Source organism: Xenopus laevis, chromosome 6L (genome assembly GCF_017654675.1).
Source record: "Xenopus laevis strain J_2021 chromosome 6L, Xenopus_laevis_v10.1, whole genome shotgun sequence".
In the NCBI taxonomy this organism is placed as follows: domain Eukaryota; kingdom Metazoa; phylum Chordata; class Amphibia; order Anura; family Pipidae; genus Xenopus; species Xenopus laevis.
The window spans coordinates 33,144,854-33,162,720 of NC_054381.1; the positions used below are offsets into that span (position 1 = coordinate 33,144,854).

At 39.7% G+C, this 17,867-nt stretch overlaps 1 protein-coding gene across 1 annotated transcript; it reads right to left on the bottom strand.

The window, feature by feature from the left end:
• Nucleotides 1–828: 828 nt before the first annotated feature.
• On the bottom strand, nucleotides 829–17,026 carry pdk4.L (pyruvate dehydrogenase kinase 4 L homeolog). Its single transcript, NM_001086628.1, is given in 12 exon segments — nucleotides 829–2,371; nucleotides 3,549–3,662; nucleotides 4,512–4,622; nucleotides 6,081–6,179; nucleotides 7,138–7,214; nucleotides 7,489–7,566; nucleotides 8,027–8,116; nucleotides 8,798–8,982; nucleotides 9,518–9,589; nucleotides 10,341–10,482; nucleotides 14,782–14,921; nucleotides 16,733–17,026. Coding segments are annotated over 11 exon segments (1,215 nt in total). The 5' UTR covers nucleotides 14,900–14,921; nucleotides 16,733–17,026; the 3' UTR covers nucleotides 829–2,242.
• Nucleotides 17,027–17,867: the final 841 nt, after the last annotated feature.

Consider the following 17,867-nt stretch of genomic DNA (forward strand, 5'->3'; position numbering starts at 1 on the left):
AGGGCATTAACTCAAGGGATGAAAACATAATTATGTCTCTTTATAGGTCCCTGGTGAGGCCTCATCTGGAGTATGCAGTGCAGTTTTGGACTCCAGTCCTTAAGAGGGATATAAATGAGCTGGAGAGAGTGCAGAGTGCAACTAAATTGGTTAGAGGGATGGAAGACAAATTATGAGGGTAGACTGTCAAGGTTTGGGTTGTTTTCTCTGGGAAAAAAGGAGCTTGCGAGGGGACATGATTACACTTTACAAGTACATTAGAGGACATTATAGACAAATAGCAGGGGACCTTTTTACCCATAAAGTGGATCCCCGTACCACCCCTTTAGACTAGAAGAAAAGAATTTTAATTTGAGGCAATGTAGGTTCTTAACAGGGAGGTTGTGGAATGCACTGCCGGATGATGTTGTGATGCTGATTCTGTTAATGCCTTTAAGAGTGGCTTGGATGATTTCTTAAACAGATATTATCAAAGGCTATTGTGATACTAAATTCTATAGTTGGTAAAGATATGGGTATATATAATTTATGTGAAAGTAGGGAGAGGTGTGTGTATGGATACTGGATTTTTATTTGGAGGGGTTGAACTTGATGGACTTTGTCTTTTTTCAACCCAATTTAACTATGTAACTATGGTATTCCTAATAATATTTCTTGTGCTGGCATTGCTTCTGGAGACACTGGAAAGTGTTTGATCATATAATGGAGTATGGGAAGGAATAATATATATTTCCCCTTCCAAAACATACAAGTTGCTGAACCAGTCTGCAATTTAGATTCTGATAATATTTAACTAGAAGTTGAAATGATGACACAATGACGCTTATACATGAAGCTAAGAAATTTAATGCCTTAAAGTAAATTCCAACAATGGAGACACACATGCAAAAAGGAGGCATATCAGCAAAAAAAAAAAAGTTCTGAATAGCAATAAATAACATTTTTGGCAATTTTCTGCCATAAAAAATAAAGCGAAAGAAAATATATTAATGGAAAAAAAAAGAATTAATAACATAAGGAACTTAGTAAAAGGCGGCATGGCTATGGAATAATACAAAGATAATAAATATTAATGGCAAATTAGTACAAGGTAAAACAATGCATAGACATTTGAATCAAACTTTTTGAGTGTGCCGAGTTATTCGAGGTACTTTTGTGTATTGCAGTTTCATACTTTATCTATTAGAGCAGCATCATTTTACAATATTAAAATGTATGCTTGGGGTGAGATAAAAAGGATTCAGATTTACAATAGGTGCTGCCCGCTAACTATTGCAAGACTTCCATTTTCAAACCTTCTTTTAACCCAACTAGACCTAGTTGTGGCCATTGTCTCCACTACAACATCATAAGGCAGGGAAAAGGTACCCACAATGGCATGATGGGAACTATAGTTTAACAACAGCGGGGCTGCAGAGTGCACAACTCTACCATAGAATGAGGACAAACATTAAGAACTACAGAGCCCTTCAGGAGTGAATTGTGCAGTATTACTAGTTAAATGGGACAATCCATTCTAATGGTTGCAACCAACTGATTTCCACATTGAGATAAAATTTAGATGTAAATCTATTATTCTCCATGACAGTATAAAAAATGACTGTTAAGTTCTGCAAATTCCTCTTTCCAGTACACAAGCAGGAATACAGTACATGATGGTGCCCAACTATGGGCAGAAGTGGGTTTGTTTCACAGTATGCTTCAAGTCATGAAACAAAACAGTTATCTTCTGGCTCTTTTTGGCAATATGGTATTTACATACATTTTGGTTACTGTACAAGGGTAAAGGAACATCAGTTATGGTCGGCCATTTTTATAACTGTAAAGGTGGATAATGTAGGTTTTACCATGAGCTTGGTAACAATATGAGGGGAAATAAATCAGATGTAGAATTATATTCTAGATTTGATTCTGGAATTCACAGTGATCTTTTATCTCATCACTTATGGTTATAAACACTGTTATATTTAATTAACAGAACAAACAAAATATTTCCTAGGGCGAAAAAGCACCCCGAGTCCTTAATATTGAATGAATCAGCCAAAAGTGCAATACTACTATCTAAAGATCCTGCATTTTCTGGTGGCAGTGGTTGACTTGCTCTCCTTGTTGCATCATGGGCCAGCTCAAGCACAGTACACTATTTATTGCAACAGAACACTTGCAGGTAGTGGTCCTGGGAGAAAGGTGTGTGTGTGTGATCCCTTTTCCAGCTCACAGGAAAAGTCTTCCGAGAAGCTTTCTACCTTGCCAGGTTCTTTGGTTCGCTACTCGGAATGCACCAATCATCTGCTTCAGTGCAGAATTTATAATGTTTCCAGGCAGACTTGTTGAAGACTGGTAGCCTTTCTACAGACTCCGATGATAGTGCCTGAAATAAAGAAGTAAAGATAGTTAGTGTTACAAGTCACATGACCATGACGGTATACAAGCCATAATTTAGAATACACAATATTATTATTTATATGAGTGTCAATGTCCCAGATCCTAAACCAGTGACCAGTATATGTCATAGCTATAGAAACAATAATATTAAACATTGATTCTTTACTTTTCCTTTAAACAAAGCACGCAGGGCCTCAGTGATCTTTAGATCTAACTGACAGCTGAACTGATTTCTAGGAAGACATTCCAGACATAGAGAATGTTGCATAACTGAAGGGTTTCATGATCCTGCAACACATCTGCGTCTTATCAATTTATCTGGCAGGCAAACGGATAAACCAGACGAAACAGGATTCTGTTTACTCTTTTCCCTTCCTCAGGCTCTCAGGAGTTTGTCCTTCTAGTTTATCATTATTTCCATAATACTAGCAAAGGAAGCAGTGAACTGTCCCCAGTCAGTAAACGGAACTTCACTTATCACTGACAGGACAGGAAAACAGAGTTAAAAGTTCACCTTAAAATAAATATTTACTATGTTATAGAATGGCCAATTCTAAGTATTATTTCAACTGACCTTCATTTTTGCTTTCTTCTAGTTTTTTTTAATTATGATTATTTGCAGCTTTCAAATGTGGTTACTGACCCCATCTAAAAATAAATGCTTTGTACAGCGACACATTTATTGTTATTGCTACTTTGTATTACTCATCTTCCAATGCAGGCTCTCTCATAATCATGTTCCAGTCTCTTATGCAAATCATTGCATGGTTGCTAGGGTAAATAGGACTCTAGCAACCAGATTGCTGAAATGGCAAACTGAAGAGCTGCTGAATAAAAATATAAATAACTCAAAAAACACAAATAAAAAATGAAAACCAATTGTAAATTGTCTTAGAAGATCTATATCATAAAAGTTGACTCAATGGTGAACAACCCCATTAACTCATAAGGCTATGGCACCGGGTGTTTTGACTGCAAGAGAGTAATGGAAGTCAAAAGCAGTTCACCTCCTGTTGAATGTAACTGAAAGAGCAGAGAGCAGCCCTAGGTCTACAATATCTCCAAAAAAACAACAACTTTCCGGGGGGTTATTTGTGCAAGTAACAAGCCAGTTTGAAGAACAAGAATGTAAGTGCACATTAAAGAGAATAAATGATTGTTACCTTTAAATAGATAACGGCATCTGTCCCAAAGCCCTCCATTGAATGCAGCATTAAGTCACCCTGGAAGTACCTGGCATAAAGTCGAGAGATGGGCAACCCATACCCAAAACCAGCCTAAAATAACAATAAAAGCAGAATGAGACAAGTCTTATATCCGCAGACAATAGCTCTGAAATTTAATGAAATCTCTATGATAGGACATGGCCTCATAATATACAGGTGTATGTGTGCAAAGATTGCTTTGACTTTTATCTTAAGATCTGGGCTCCTTGTTTGTTGCACCCTAGCACCTACATATTCACAGGCCCCCTTTTTTTATTAGATTTCCTGTATTGTCACCAATAGCTGGAATTCTGGCCTTCTTATAAGGCAAGTATAGTGGTAGGATTGACTTTGCTACCGTAAGGTTTTGTTTTGGTGCTGGTCTCCAGCAGAGCAATTACTCCCTGCATCAAAATTCTATTGTGGCTCAAAAGGAAAACACGCACTGTTATACATTTTGTATAATATGTCATTGTGTTAATCTTCTTATTCTGCATACTATTTGTTATAAATTGATTTTTATGGTTTATTGTGAAAACCAAATAAAATATTTCAAATCCAGGAAAACACGCACGGACATGCCTTGTCTACATCCATGGACATCATTTTATTTCAAATTATGATGTTGTCACTGGAATAATCATGCAATTAGAGATACACCGAATGCACTATTTTGTATTCGGCTGAACCTCCAGAGTCCTTTGGGAAAGATTAGACGAATCCTAATTTGCATATGCAAATGAGGGTGGGGAAAACATTTTACTTCCTTGTTTTGTGACAAAAAGTCAAATGATTTTAAGGATTCAGATTCGGCAGAATCCAAATCCTGCTAAAAATGGCAGAATGCTGGACGAATACCGAACCTAATTCTGGATTTGGCGCATGCCTACGTGCAATAAAAAATTACAATGCATTTCTTACCAAAGGAGCATTCCGTGAATTATCCATCAGAGGCCTGGGTGCTGTGGAATACATGTAACTGAACAGTCGTTCAATCTTCCTCAAGGGAACGCCTCCTCCATTATCGGATATCTGTTGAATTGAATTTGGACACCATTTACATTGGAAGTGTCTCAACAGTCAAGGCCAGCAGTGTACAAATAAAAGCTGCAGGTATGTGTGTGTGAGTTTTTTGGTAAGGTAGCTACGTGGAATAAGCAGGGACACTAGTATGATAAGCAGTTGGATAGGCTATGGGGATTGCACAATTAATGCTTTAAATGAAGCATAATTATATCAGCCCCTGATAACTGTGTGTGTGTTGTATGTGTATGTGTATATATATATATATATATATATATATATATATATATATATATATATATATATATATATATATATATATATATATATATATAGTCAAACTCATACAGGAGCACGAGGAAGCAAGTCATGCTGCAAGCAAGGCTAGGCTTCTGTGAAGATCCAAAGCCAAGCACATAGTATAATGTATATTATGGCTGACTGTACAAGTTGTACATAGAGGTTTGCTCTGAAGACTGAGCAGATTTGTTGTTCCTTTTTATCATTAGGCTAATCACCTTGGCAAATTAGCACTTAAAGGTGAATTCAGCCGTAAAGTAAAAAAACCTCTACCCCCTAACCTACATAGACCCCCCCCCCCCCAGCCTAGCTGCTACTAGGGTTGCCACCTTTGGCACCTCTGGAAAAAAATACTGGCCTTCCTATATATTTATGTTTTTTTTCCTATTAATAACATTGGGCTCAACCACACACGCGCAGTTGGTGCAATTTTCTGTTTCGCAACAACTGTGCATGCACCGAAAGTCACGGAAATTGCCGAAGCACTGGTCTCATTCCGAAGAGCCGGAAGATGGCTACCGTGGACAGAATCTGCACCGAGGGGTAAGTAAAGACTTAGGGGAATTTGCCTGGGGTAGCAGCTAAGCTGGGGGGGGGGGTAGGGCTACTATGTAGGGTAGGGTTTTTTTTTACTTTACGGTTGAATTCTCCTTTAAGGGGGTGGTTCACCTTGAAGTTACATTTTAGCATGCTATGGCATGGCTAATTCTAAGAAACTTTTAAATTTTTATTTATTTTTTGTAGTTTTTAAAGCATTTGCCTTCTTCTTCTGACTCTTTTCCAGCTTCCAAAGGGGGCTCACTGACCCCATCAAAAACAAATGCTCTGTAATGCTACAAATAAATTGTTATTGCTACTTTTTTAATTACTCATCTTTCTATTCAGGCCCTCTCCTATTCATACTCCAGTCTCTTATTCAGATCAATGCCTGGTTGCTAGGGGAAAATAAAAGCAATCTGGTTGCTAGGATCCAAACTGGAGCTGCTGAATAAAAAGCTAAATAACTCAAAAACCACCGATAAAAAACGAAAACCAATTGCAAATTGTCTCAGAATATCAGTCTTGACAACATACTAAAAGTTAACTCAAGGTGGACAAACCCTTTAATCATTGCACTAATGCGAAGGCTTAAAGCAGATATGTTCGCAGATACAGACAATCATTTACCTTAATAGTTAGATCTTCACTTCCTAGGACAACATTCACTTTGATAGGAGGTAGACGGGGACTAGTTTCATGATTTTCAATTGTTGCCCGCATAGCATTCTGTGGATAAAAAGAGCACATTTAAGGATAGAAGCTCACTATGTTATTGAATGGTTATTATATTCAGTCTGACACAGGCCATGCAAAGACTGCATTCAGCTAAAACTCCTATTGATCTAATTTGCTCTTTACATTTTACCCTGTATCAAGTGGCAATAATTAAGAATTACAGGGCTCATCTAGAACTCAGGGACACCCAATCTGTGGCCCTTCAGCCACTGGTTGGATACCAACTACATTCAGTTACAACTAATTTATATAGTGAAAATATTTATCAGTTATCTAACTATAAATATCCTTTGTACTGTTTATATCAATGTTTTTGCTTCTGATGCCGGGCGCCCTGGCAAATGCTCGCTCCTCCCTACCCCAGTACTTGTCATGTATTAGACGCTTCTTTTAATTTTATGCAACAATCAATAACCCCAGTGCTACTGTAATTTATCAGGGATGGAAAAAACTATTTGTATCAGAGATATAGCAGCCAGTTCACACGTATAAGCATGACACTCACTATTGACTGTGCTGGTGATACATTCCTGGAAAAACCAGTGCTTATTAAGACCAATAATATTTATAGCGCAATGCCCCAGGACCTGTGTTGCTGCTGAATATATATGGTTCAGCTTCATCTTGCAGAATCAGAGTTTACAAATGTATTTTTGGAATTCAGGTGCTGCATCTTGGCATCAAATCCTGACATTGATCAGTTTTATCTCCAGTGTCCCCTGTCACTGTCACTAATCCCTGTCTGCTCTCCATTTAGCCTTTGCTCTTTATATGCCCTTTGTCGCTCTATTTTATAGTGTACTGCTTTTGTCTAAGCAATTAGTGATGTAACAGTCTGCTGCTGGGTAGCAGTATATTTTTTACCGAGGGTGATTAGGAATCGAATGCATTTAGGTTTTTGATAATTTCACATCTAATGCTATGGCTGTCAATAAGAATTCATCATTACCTTAAAAAGCTCAAAGAGCATGTGATAGAGATGTGATGGAACATAAACTATATGAATCGGCTGGGAAGGATCTTTGCCTGAGAATACAAAGAAAAAGGAATTATTATTCAACATCATACATATGCATTACTTTCGAAATTAATCAGAATTATAACTTAATTAAAAAATAACCTATTATAACACAGGTCTAAAATGTTTGAATGTGGCCTAAAAAACGTAATCTCTCATGTTTGGATTCACGCAAAATCTAATCCCTCCCCCCCACCTCCAAATTAGGACAGTCACCAAGTGGCTATTCTTTTAGGCTTGCTCCTATTGTAATACAAATATACTGGTAAAAAGCTTACTTACCATTTGCCTGCTTTATTCTCAGTTCAGGAGAAGCTAAATAGTACTGTTCACAAAGCATCTTGGCAGTATCAAAAGCATCTACAATAGATCAAACAGAAACGTGCATGTTATACAAAGAGTTTTGTTCAAGGCTGTTTTTAAAGGCATGTCAATTAGGATACTGCAATCACTCCCTGGAGCTGCCTATAAATTCATAAATAAATCTTTATATATCTGTGCACAGCTCTTTTGAACATCAGTTGTTTTACAATACAAACAGTACAAGGGTGATAGTACTTTGCACCATATTACACAGAGAAATGCAATTATTATTAGAAGTTCTAATTGTAATCAATGGCTCTCCAATGCTACATATTTGCAAGCCTGGGGCTCTCTAGAGGCAGGAAAATTAAAACTAAAGGTCAATTAGTATCAAATATTATTTAGCTTAGTGATAAAAGCAACAATACACCTCCGGGGGATTTTGGAGAGATGAAAAGTTAGAATTTGCAGATGCCCAATTTATCTACTTCTAAAATAGAGAGAGAAGTACACCTACCATGCACTACCTCAACCACATCAGAGTTTGGATCGATGCTTCCAATGTGCTTTGGGTGGGCTGGGTTGGTTCCACCATCAAAAAGAAGAGCTAGAAAATAAATGGAAATTAAAAAAAGTGGTGAAATTACTTAAGGAATAATTCATACATAGGCACAAGCAACCTTAAGAAACATGTATAAAGCGCAGTTCTTTTGTTTTAGAATGTTACATCAGTATACATGCATGAAGGAAAAAGCTTTGTGTAATATTAAGCAGTGCAACTTGACAGTTTATTATGAAACAATGGAAGCCGGAAAAATCCTATACTGAGCTACCTCACAGCACTGTATGTAGGAAATTGAACATTTTCAGACTGCACAGTCATAAACCTTTGGAGCAGAAGGGTGTCTTAGCAATATGTGGCTTGGATCCAACATGTACAATTGTGCCAGATCAGCATTATCAGGATCCACCCTCCTGGCAACAGCAGTTTAATTCTGGGTCTAGTTAATCAGTGGTATTAAATATTTGCTGAGAACTTATTCATTGATGCGTGTGGCTAAATCAAGGTGAAACAGGTTTGCAACCCACGCCATTCTAATACTACATCAGCAATTCAAAGATTAATTTTATTCAAATTTTTAATTTTTTTTTTAAAGCTAACTACAGAGTCACTGTATACACTGTAGAAATGCATAGGAGTGTTTTCACATCCACCGATAGGTTAAATGTTTCTTATACAGAACATTCTGCTAAATGTATAATGGACAAAAGGCCTATACAAACTTACTGTGCTGGTTTATAAGCATCCGTATGGAAATGCGGCTCATGTAAAAGCGATCAAGAAAATACTGAACGTTTTGATTGGTGACAGGATCCACTCCAAATGCCTCCTTGTATTCAATAACTCCCTGAGCCATTGTAGGGACGACATCGTTGTGTCTGTTCCGGATTGTCACAAGGGCCTCTGTGAAACTAAAGGCCAAGGAGAGTTATGAAGGGCTCCTTATAACATAGATGATATATATATATATATATATATATATATATATATATATAATACACACAAAAGCCATGAATAGCTTGTAAATTATACCCTTATTAACAAAGGGTTCTGATGTCATCAGTTATAAACGGTGAGTTCTGATGTCATTTCTGTCACCTGACTCACTGAAACTTGTGGATTATAATAAATACAGTACCCCCAGTTGCAAAATATGAGGATATTAGAAGTTACCTCGGAGTTCCATGACCTGTATAAAAACACTCGGCCTTTGGACTCGTGTTATATTTATGGTCATGAAACTCCTCCGTAACTTATAATATCCTTATAATTTACAAGAGGGGGTACTTTATTCACTATATAATATATCAAAAAGTGTCTCCACTCACACTAATGTAAATATGGCATGCACAAGTTATTATCTCTATTACAATTGCTAGTATATGTTGTTCTATTAAGAAAGGTCCTTCCTCACCCTATAATTCATATTCAGAAAGCAACACTTACTCGGACAGCACTCTTTGGTCTTCTGGATCTCTTTCAACAAATTCTATTAGCTCCATTAAACTCTGTATGTACCTAGGCACAAAGAATATTACAACTTTATTCTGAATGTGTACAACACACTGAATACTTTTAATCAGTTACACAAAAATATAAAGAGGAAAGAATTAAGTTAATTTAGAAGATGGACACATAATTTACTCCCTAATTTGCAACCACTGCTTTACCCTTAGTAAACGAACCAAGACTAAAATTAAAAAAAAAAAAAAAAGAAGTGTAAGGATCTGCTTTATATCATAACACCATTCCCCATGAAAACCCTTTTAGAAATTTCAAGAGCGGAAATATTTTGGCAGATATTTAACATATTAAGAGGGATAATATACCCCTTGTTTGTGACTTGTTGAACCATTTAGAACTAACACAGAATTTGCTGTTTACATGGAGCGATGTACTGTACTTGCCCAACTCTTTCTGCAAAAAAACATTCCAAAAAAATACAGTTACTAGATTACTATTTCTCTATTACTGATTACAAGTTTGAGTTAATTATTTAGAAAGGAGAAAGTTGTGCACAAGTATTATTATCTTTTATTTCTATAGCATGGGCATGTTATACAGAAACGTACATGATTCTTTATTATTCATATGTGAATCTAAGCACATTCATACAATATTCACACTAGGGTTAGTTAATCATCATCAGTAGCGAATTAACCTGCCTGTGCAAACACAGTGGGAGAGAACTGGATAAAAAGGGCAATGCCCGCATAGAGAAGGTTAGGAATTATGCAGAACATGGCTATCATGTAAATTGGATAGTTACCAGCTCTGGACAAGCTGCACTGACGGAGTCCCCAGCAACTGGTCAGGGAGTATATAGAGCTCCCTCATGATGTTGGCCAGTCTTACTGGTAGCTCTTGTCGGAGGAACCCAAAGGATGTCTTCTCACAGCCATTGGCAGAGCCTGGTTGAAGGCAAATAAAGAGGAATCAGAGCAAAGCCTACGCAAGGTCAATCAAATGCGCCAAATACTGATAATCATGCATTTTGATCAGGACTCAGTGTAGTATACAGAAATATATCTAGTATAGGTCAATCTAAAAACAACTGGACTTGCTGAGTAATCAATGAAGACGTTTCACTACTCATCCGAGCAGCTTCTTCAGTTCAACTGACTGATGTGGGAAGTTCTCGTCATATAAACTCTTCCATTAATCCATTTACATTGTAACTCTTCAAAGAGGTGACATCTGAAGAAACTCACAGTGGTGTTGATTCTGTGTAGTTGTGATAGGATTATCCAATGTGTCATGCAACTCCTAGATACAGGTGTTACTTGTGAGAGTTGCATGAATGGATGTGTGAAGTGTTCTGAATCCGTAGAACAGCATTGTATGTAGCAGACAGATGGTGTCGAAGGCCCCGCCTCTGTTCAGAGATGGTCTCTCCACCTTGACATGAATCGCCTCTTTCACGCCTCGTTCAAACCAGCGGTCTTCTTTATCCAAGATTTGGACCTTGCTGTCTTCAAAGGAGTGTCCCTTGTCTTTTAAGTGTAGAAAGACAGCTGAGTTTAGCCCTGTAGAGTTCTCCCTCCTGTGCTGAGCCATTCGCTTGGAGAGCAGTTGTTTTGTCTCCCCGATGTATAGATCTGTGCACTCCTCGCTACACTGGACTCCGTATACCACATTGCTTTGTTTTTCCTTTGGTGTTTGATCCTTTGGGTGTACCAGTTTTTGTCTCAGTGTGTTGCTAGGTTTGAAAAACACAGGGACATGGTGTTTGTTGAAAATACTCCTGAGTTTCTCTGACACTTCAGCTACATATGGGATGACTATGTTTCGCCTACTATGTGTCTCCGGGCGGTTATTTCTATTGGTGTTCCTGTTGGGCTTGGTTGCTGCTGTTTTGACAAAGGCCCATTCTGGGTAGCCACACGCTATCAAAGCTCCTCTGAGATGTTTTTGCTCTTTGTCTTTGGACTCTGTATCAGTTGCCACACATTTCCGCCCGGTGGTGCAGGGTTCGAATGACACCCAGTTTGTGTTCCAGTGGATGGTGGGACTCAAACAACAGATATTGATCAGTATGAGTGGGTTTCCTGTATACTTCTGTCTTCCATCTGTACCCCGGCGGATTCAGAACACTTCACACATCCATTCATGCAACTCTCACAAGTAACACCTGTATCTAGGAGTTGCATGACACATTGGATAATCCTATCACAACTACACAGAATCAACACCTCTGTGAGTTTCTTCAGATGTCACCTCTTTGAAGAGTTACAATGTGCCATTGTAAATGGATTAATGGAAGAGTTTATATGCCGAGAACTTCCCACACCAGTCAGTTGAACTGAAGAAGCTGCTCGGGTGAGTAGTGAAACGTCTTCATTGATTACTCAGCAAGTCCAGTTGTTTTTAGATTGACCTATACTAGATATACTATGACCTGGATGAATGAAAATCTTCATAGTCGTATACAGAAATACTTGACTTTAATCTGACAAGAGTAATAATTACAGGATAATGACCCTGAACTATGATCTGTCGGTCGTTGCTTGCTCTGCTGAACTGGTGGCGCTTACGTAAATCAAATGAGCTGTAGACTTTGTGCAATACTGAAATCTTGATACACAGCCATCTGCTTAACATGAAGCACCAGGCAATTAACTATTGGGTTTTTGATTTTAAATTTCAGATGCACCCATGGCTTTACTATTACCCGGATGTAAATGCAAGAGCATGTAGGGCCACAAAGATCACTGGAATCCATGATCTGGCTGTAATCTGCACAGAAAAGTGTATGCCTTCATGCCTCCCCGTCTGCTCCTCATAAATACAGAGATACCAAGTGCAGGCAGCACTGTATTCATTGGGGGAACACAGCTCTCTGCATTCAGTGCAGAAAACATGGCAGACTGTCTTTGTTTTTTGCACTTTGCACTCTTGTCCTGCACTTGATAAATTATCCCTCTTGTGTTTAACCATTCCAGTGCAATTGATGAAAGGTTGTTTATTCAGTTAACTAAAGCAGAGACTAACTGCGAGCACCATCTGTTGTGTTTCAGAATGGTATGTTCCGAAGAAAACTTGGAAAAATATTGGCACGGCTTCAATGAATTCCTTTTATGGATGAAGCTCGGGAGGGAAAACATGTCCTAAAGATTTCTAGGAAATACAGTAATCTGAGAACCAAAACAAGCTCACAATATACAGAGGCAGCTAGGCAGAATCATAATAATAATAATTATAAACAATAGTAGTGATGCACTGTAAGCAGCTAAACAAGTACAGGTATGGGACTGGTTATCCAGAATGCTCAGGACTTGGGGCTTTCCGGATAAGAGATCTTTTTGTAATTTGAATATTCATACTTTAAGTCTGCTAGAAAATCATGTAAATATTAAATAAAACCAATAGGCTGGTTTTGCTTCCAATAAGGTTTAATTAAATCTTAGTTGAGATCAAGTACAAGGTACTGTTTTATTAATACAGAGAAAAAGGAAATCATTTTTAAAACTTTGGATTATTTGGATAAGATGGAGCCTATGGGCCTATGGCCTATGGCCTTTCCGTAATTCAGAGCTTTCTGGATAAAGGGTCCCATATATGTACAACTACTCAATCCATGTAATACAGTTGCAGGAGTCTAAATCAATGGCCCCACTACCTATACCGAAACCCTATTTGGGGTAAAAACATTCACTGTGCTTGATATTTTTAGCCCAGTGACTGAATAATACACAGATTTAATGTTATGTGGGGGATCCTGAATAAAGAATGGACTTTCAAGGAGAACTTGAATTGAAAAAAAAAGGCTGATCTAACCCATTAGTCTTCTGCAAAGCCTTACAGGGCTATCTGTGTGTGTCCAAATGCAGCCCAACAGCTAAATATCCAGAGCTGTGGATATATACTTCTAAATCCCTTTTACATGCTGTTGACATATGCTTAAAGTCATACTCATTGCTATCAGTGGTGGCGGTATCGCTTTAAAATGTGAACTTGTTTACTCGGTGAGGAGTGAAAAAGCCTGAAAGTGGAGGGTTACTTTGGGAAAGCTAAAAACACTTTCCTAGAGATAAAACATGCTGAGTCAACTGCACATTCCCATCTTTGCTCTATAGCACCATATCTACATGAAAAACACGGAGACAACATAAACAATATGTCACACAGATAATGTTCCTTGCAAAAATAGTGAGTGAAGGAGTGAAGGAGAATTTTCCATAGTTAAGTGCAGCCCTAGTCTTGTGTTTTTCTGAACTGAAACTGGCAATATATATATATGTATATGTATATGTATATGTATATATATATATATATATATATATATATATATATAGAATCAAGGTCCTAGCGCACACCATTAGTTAAAGGTTCAAAAAACACATACCTGGGTGCTGCCCTAAAAAAGCTGCATTATTCATAGTCCAATGATAAGGGTGCAGGATTTGGTAAATTAAAACTTCATGTTTATTAAATAAATTTAAAACAGGAACCGGCCAACGTTTCGGTCTCTCTCTAAGACCTTCTTGATAAAGGTCTTAGAGAGAGACCGAAACGTTGGCCGGGTCCTTATTTAATAAACATGAAGTTTTAATTTACCAAATCCTGGTGTGCACCCTTATCATTGGACTATATATATATATATATATATATATATATATATATATATATATATATATATATATATATATATATATATATATATATATATATATATATATATATATATAGGTACTCAGATCTTTAGAGTACATGTTTGTGCTTATGTGCTAAACATAGGAAGGATAGCCATGTTCCAAAATATTCAAAAATAACTCTGACGTAAGTAGTGGGCTCAATATTAAAATGAATCATGGGCAAAGATATTGCCTTGGAATATGAAGAATGCCATGTGTGAAGGGCATGTAGATCTATTAATGTACAAGTGCAATTTCAGACATGAATGAAAGGGATCTAAATATAAATCTGATCTGGCTGCGTGCTTTCGAGGTTATGGTGCTGACTGCTTTACTGCTACAAGAATATGATCTACTCAAGAATATTTGGATTTTGAATCATTGTACATTAATTGTAGAGACACATAATGTACCATTTCTATCAGTGTTTATAGAGAACCCAAGAAGCTGAAGAATAGCTAAGTGCCAATGCAATTCGGAATGCATGGAATATGGAAAGATTCCCATGAAAGTACATTTTTTCATTAACGGAACAAACCAGCCAATCCCTGAAACTGAACCTCTGGATTTCCTTACCAAAGTCTATGAACTGTTTCATGGAAAGCGGGGAAGGGGAGAAGCGGCTGAACCTCTCAATCTGTTTGGGTGCATTTGCCAAGGCGGCGTTCTTCAGCAGGAACCGGGCGAACTTCATGTTGATTAGGAGGTCACTTCGACTGTAAGGGAAAGCAAACCAGAATTCTCTTAATATACCAGAAGAATAAGAGATGTTACACAGGCCCAGTCTGAAATGGAAGCTTGAGCAATGAAAAAAAGGTCCCGGTAATGTAATAGACACTACTCAGTCATCCAGGGACAGTGCTGTAGATGCGCTTAATCTAACTGAGCTACAGTGTGATATTCAGGGTCCTACAAACACGGTACTCTCCTGTGCCCAGCAGCACACAGCAGGGCATTCTATAAGGTACAGTGCCATAAAGCAGGGCAGTCTGTAGGTATGACACAGTACAATAAACCTCTCTAGGACAGTATTGCCAACTTCATATACAACAATGTGACCCTTGTGAGATTTTGTTCTCAGCTCCACTGACTTGTTTATATCACATCCTCATTCTATTATATTGCCCCAAAGCGTGTAGTTTAGTGGATGATCAGCCCACTACATAGTAAAAGATGGGCAGCAGTGCTTTGGGATATAGTGCTGTACTGCAGGGCAACCTCTAGGGCACGGTGTTGTACAGCAGGGAATGTTCTCTATGGCACGTCTTAGCAGGGCAGTTTGTAGGGCAAACTCTAGGGCAGATGCTGCCCAGAAAGGCAAACTCTAGGGCACATGCTGTCCAGTAGGGCAAACTCCAGGGCATATGCTGTCCAGCAGAGCAAACTCGTCTAGGGCATATGCTGTCCAGCAGGGCAAACTCTAGGGCACATGCTGTCCAGCTGGGCAAACTCTAGGGCAGATGATGTCCAGCAGGGCAAACTCTAGGGCACATGCTGTCCAGCAGGGCAAACTCTAGGGCATATGATGTCCAGTAGGGCAAACTCTAGGGCACATGCTGTCCAGTAGGGCAAACTCTAGGGCACATGCTGTCCAGCAGGGCAAACTCTAGGGCACATGCTGTCCAGCAGGGCAAACTCTAGTGCACATGCTGTCTAGGAGGGCAAACTCTAGGGCAGATGATGTCCAGCAGGGCAAACTCTAGGGCAGATGATGTCCAGCAGGGCAAGCTCTAGGGCAGATGATGTCCAGCAGGGCAAACTCTAGGGCAGATGATGTTCAGCAGGGCAAACTCTATGGCACATGCTGTCTAGTAGGGCAAACTCTAGGGCATATGATGTCCAGCAGGGCAAACTCTAGGGCACATGCTGTCCAGCAGGGCAAACTCTAGGGCAAATGCTGTCCAGCAGGGCAAACTCTAGGGCAAATGCTGTCCAGCAGGGCAAACGCTAGGACAGATGATGTCCAGCAGGGCAAACTCTAGGGCAGATGATGTCCAGCAGGGCAAACTCTAGGGCAGATGATGTCCAGTAGGGTAAACGCTAGGGCATATGATGTCCAGTAGGGCAAAAGCTAGGGCATATGATATCCAGTAGGGCAAACTCTAGGGCACATGCTGTCCAGCAGGGCAAACTCTAGGGCAGATGATGTCCAGCAGGGCAAAGTCTAGGGCACATGCTGTCCAGTAGGGCAAACTCTAGGGCACATGCTGTCCAGCAGGGCAAACTCTAGGGCACATGCTGTCTAGTAGAGCAAACTCTAGGGCACATGATGTCTAGCAGGGCAACCTTTAGGGCAAGTAGGAGTAAGCTGTAGGCTAGGGCACATGCTTCCCAGTAGGACAAGCTCTAGGGCACAGTGGTGGGTGTAAGTAAATGGCAGTAGGGTGCATAACAAAGGATGTTAATATAAGGGCTATAAGCACTGGGTTCATGGTGGAAGGAAGAATAATAACAAGCAGTGTAGCAGGTCGAACACACAGGGGCTGTACAATACGTGAGCACTGAGCAACACACACACGGTCTGTACCTTCTGAATGGGGGGAGACAGGCTGCTCGCAGGTCCGGCAGTAGGCTCTGGTGCAGTTCCTATTGCTGTGAGTAAAGGAAGGACGGGGAGTCGGGATGTTGATGGGAAACAAGATTCAGCAGGGGCTGTACTTTCCTTCCTTCGTTGTGGGGTTCACTGAAATGAATGGAGAGCAAGTCCCCTGTGCCTGCTGTCGCACAATCTACTCGTCTCTGGCCTGGGTACCGTTTGTATCACAATGGAATGTCCGATTCCTTCTCTTTAGCTTCTAGGCAACACTTCTCTTTCTTCAGCTGTTTACCTCTCTACTCCGTCTCCGGCCGGGTTTCTTGCTTATGTTACTTGTAAAGGGGTGGGACCAGGGCGAGCAAACTCTGCCTCTCACTGCAGGGATGGGAGTGACTGGCCCCGTCCTCCACCAATGAAAATGCAGCAGGCAGTGGAGGGGCGGGGTGAGGTTAGCGTTGCTGTGTCGGGCTGCTGGCGAAAAGGAACAAACAAGTAGTGATGTTGGGGTGGGGGAGGAGATGTTGCCAGGAGCATTTTTGGCAGGGCGCAGGGGATTGGGTCATTGGCGAACTTTCACACATATATATTCTGCAGCAGGTGGAGGGGCAGTTGTGAGGATGATCACAGGGTGGACGTGTGGTTTCTCAGGCAAGTGTGCAAATAGGGAACACAACACCGTTGTGGTCTGTGTGGGGGGTGGAGTCAGGGTTGCAGGTCTAATTTTCAAAACCAGCCAAATTCAGCTACAAAACCAGGTCAAACAAACTAGCCAAGAGGAACTTCAAAAGTAGCCCAAATATAGCACAATTTGCACATTTTTTCCTTGAAGCAAAGTCGTCAAGATTCTCCCTCTTCACCAGGGGCATAACTACAGAGGGGTCTCAGGAGGTGCAGGGGCCCCATGAGGTCCCAATACATATACAAATTTTAATAAATACTGGTAAAACAGCTCAACCTCTAGACATTTTGGTGGCCAGCAGATTTTTTCCCCCCAAATTTTCTGAAATTGAGGAAAGTCACCTGAAAATGCAAGAATGCTTAAGAGGGAAGGGAGACTGGGGTACAGAGACCAAAATCTGGTAACTGCCGGTTTCTACATGTCAGTCCCATTGCATGCTGGGTATTG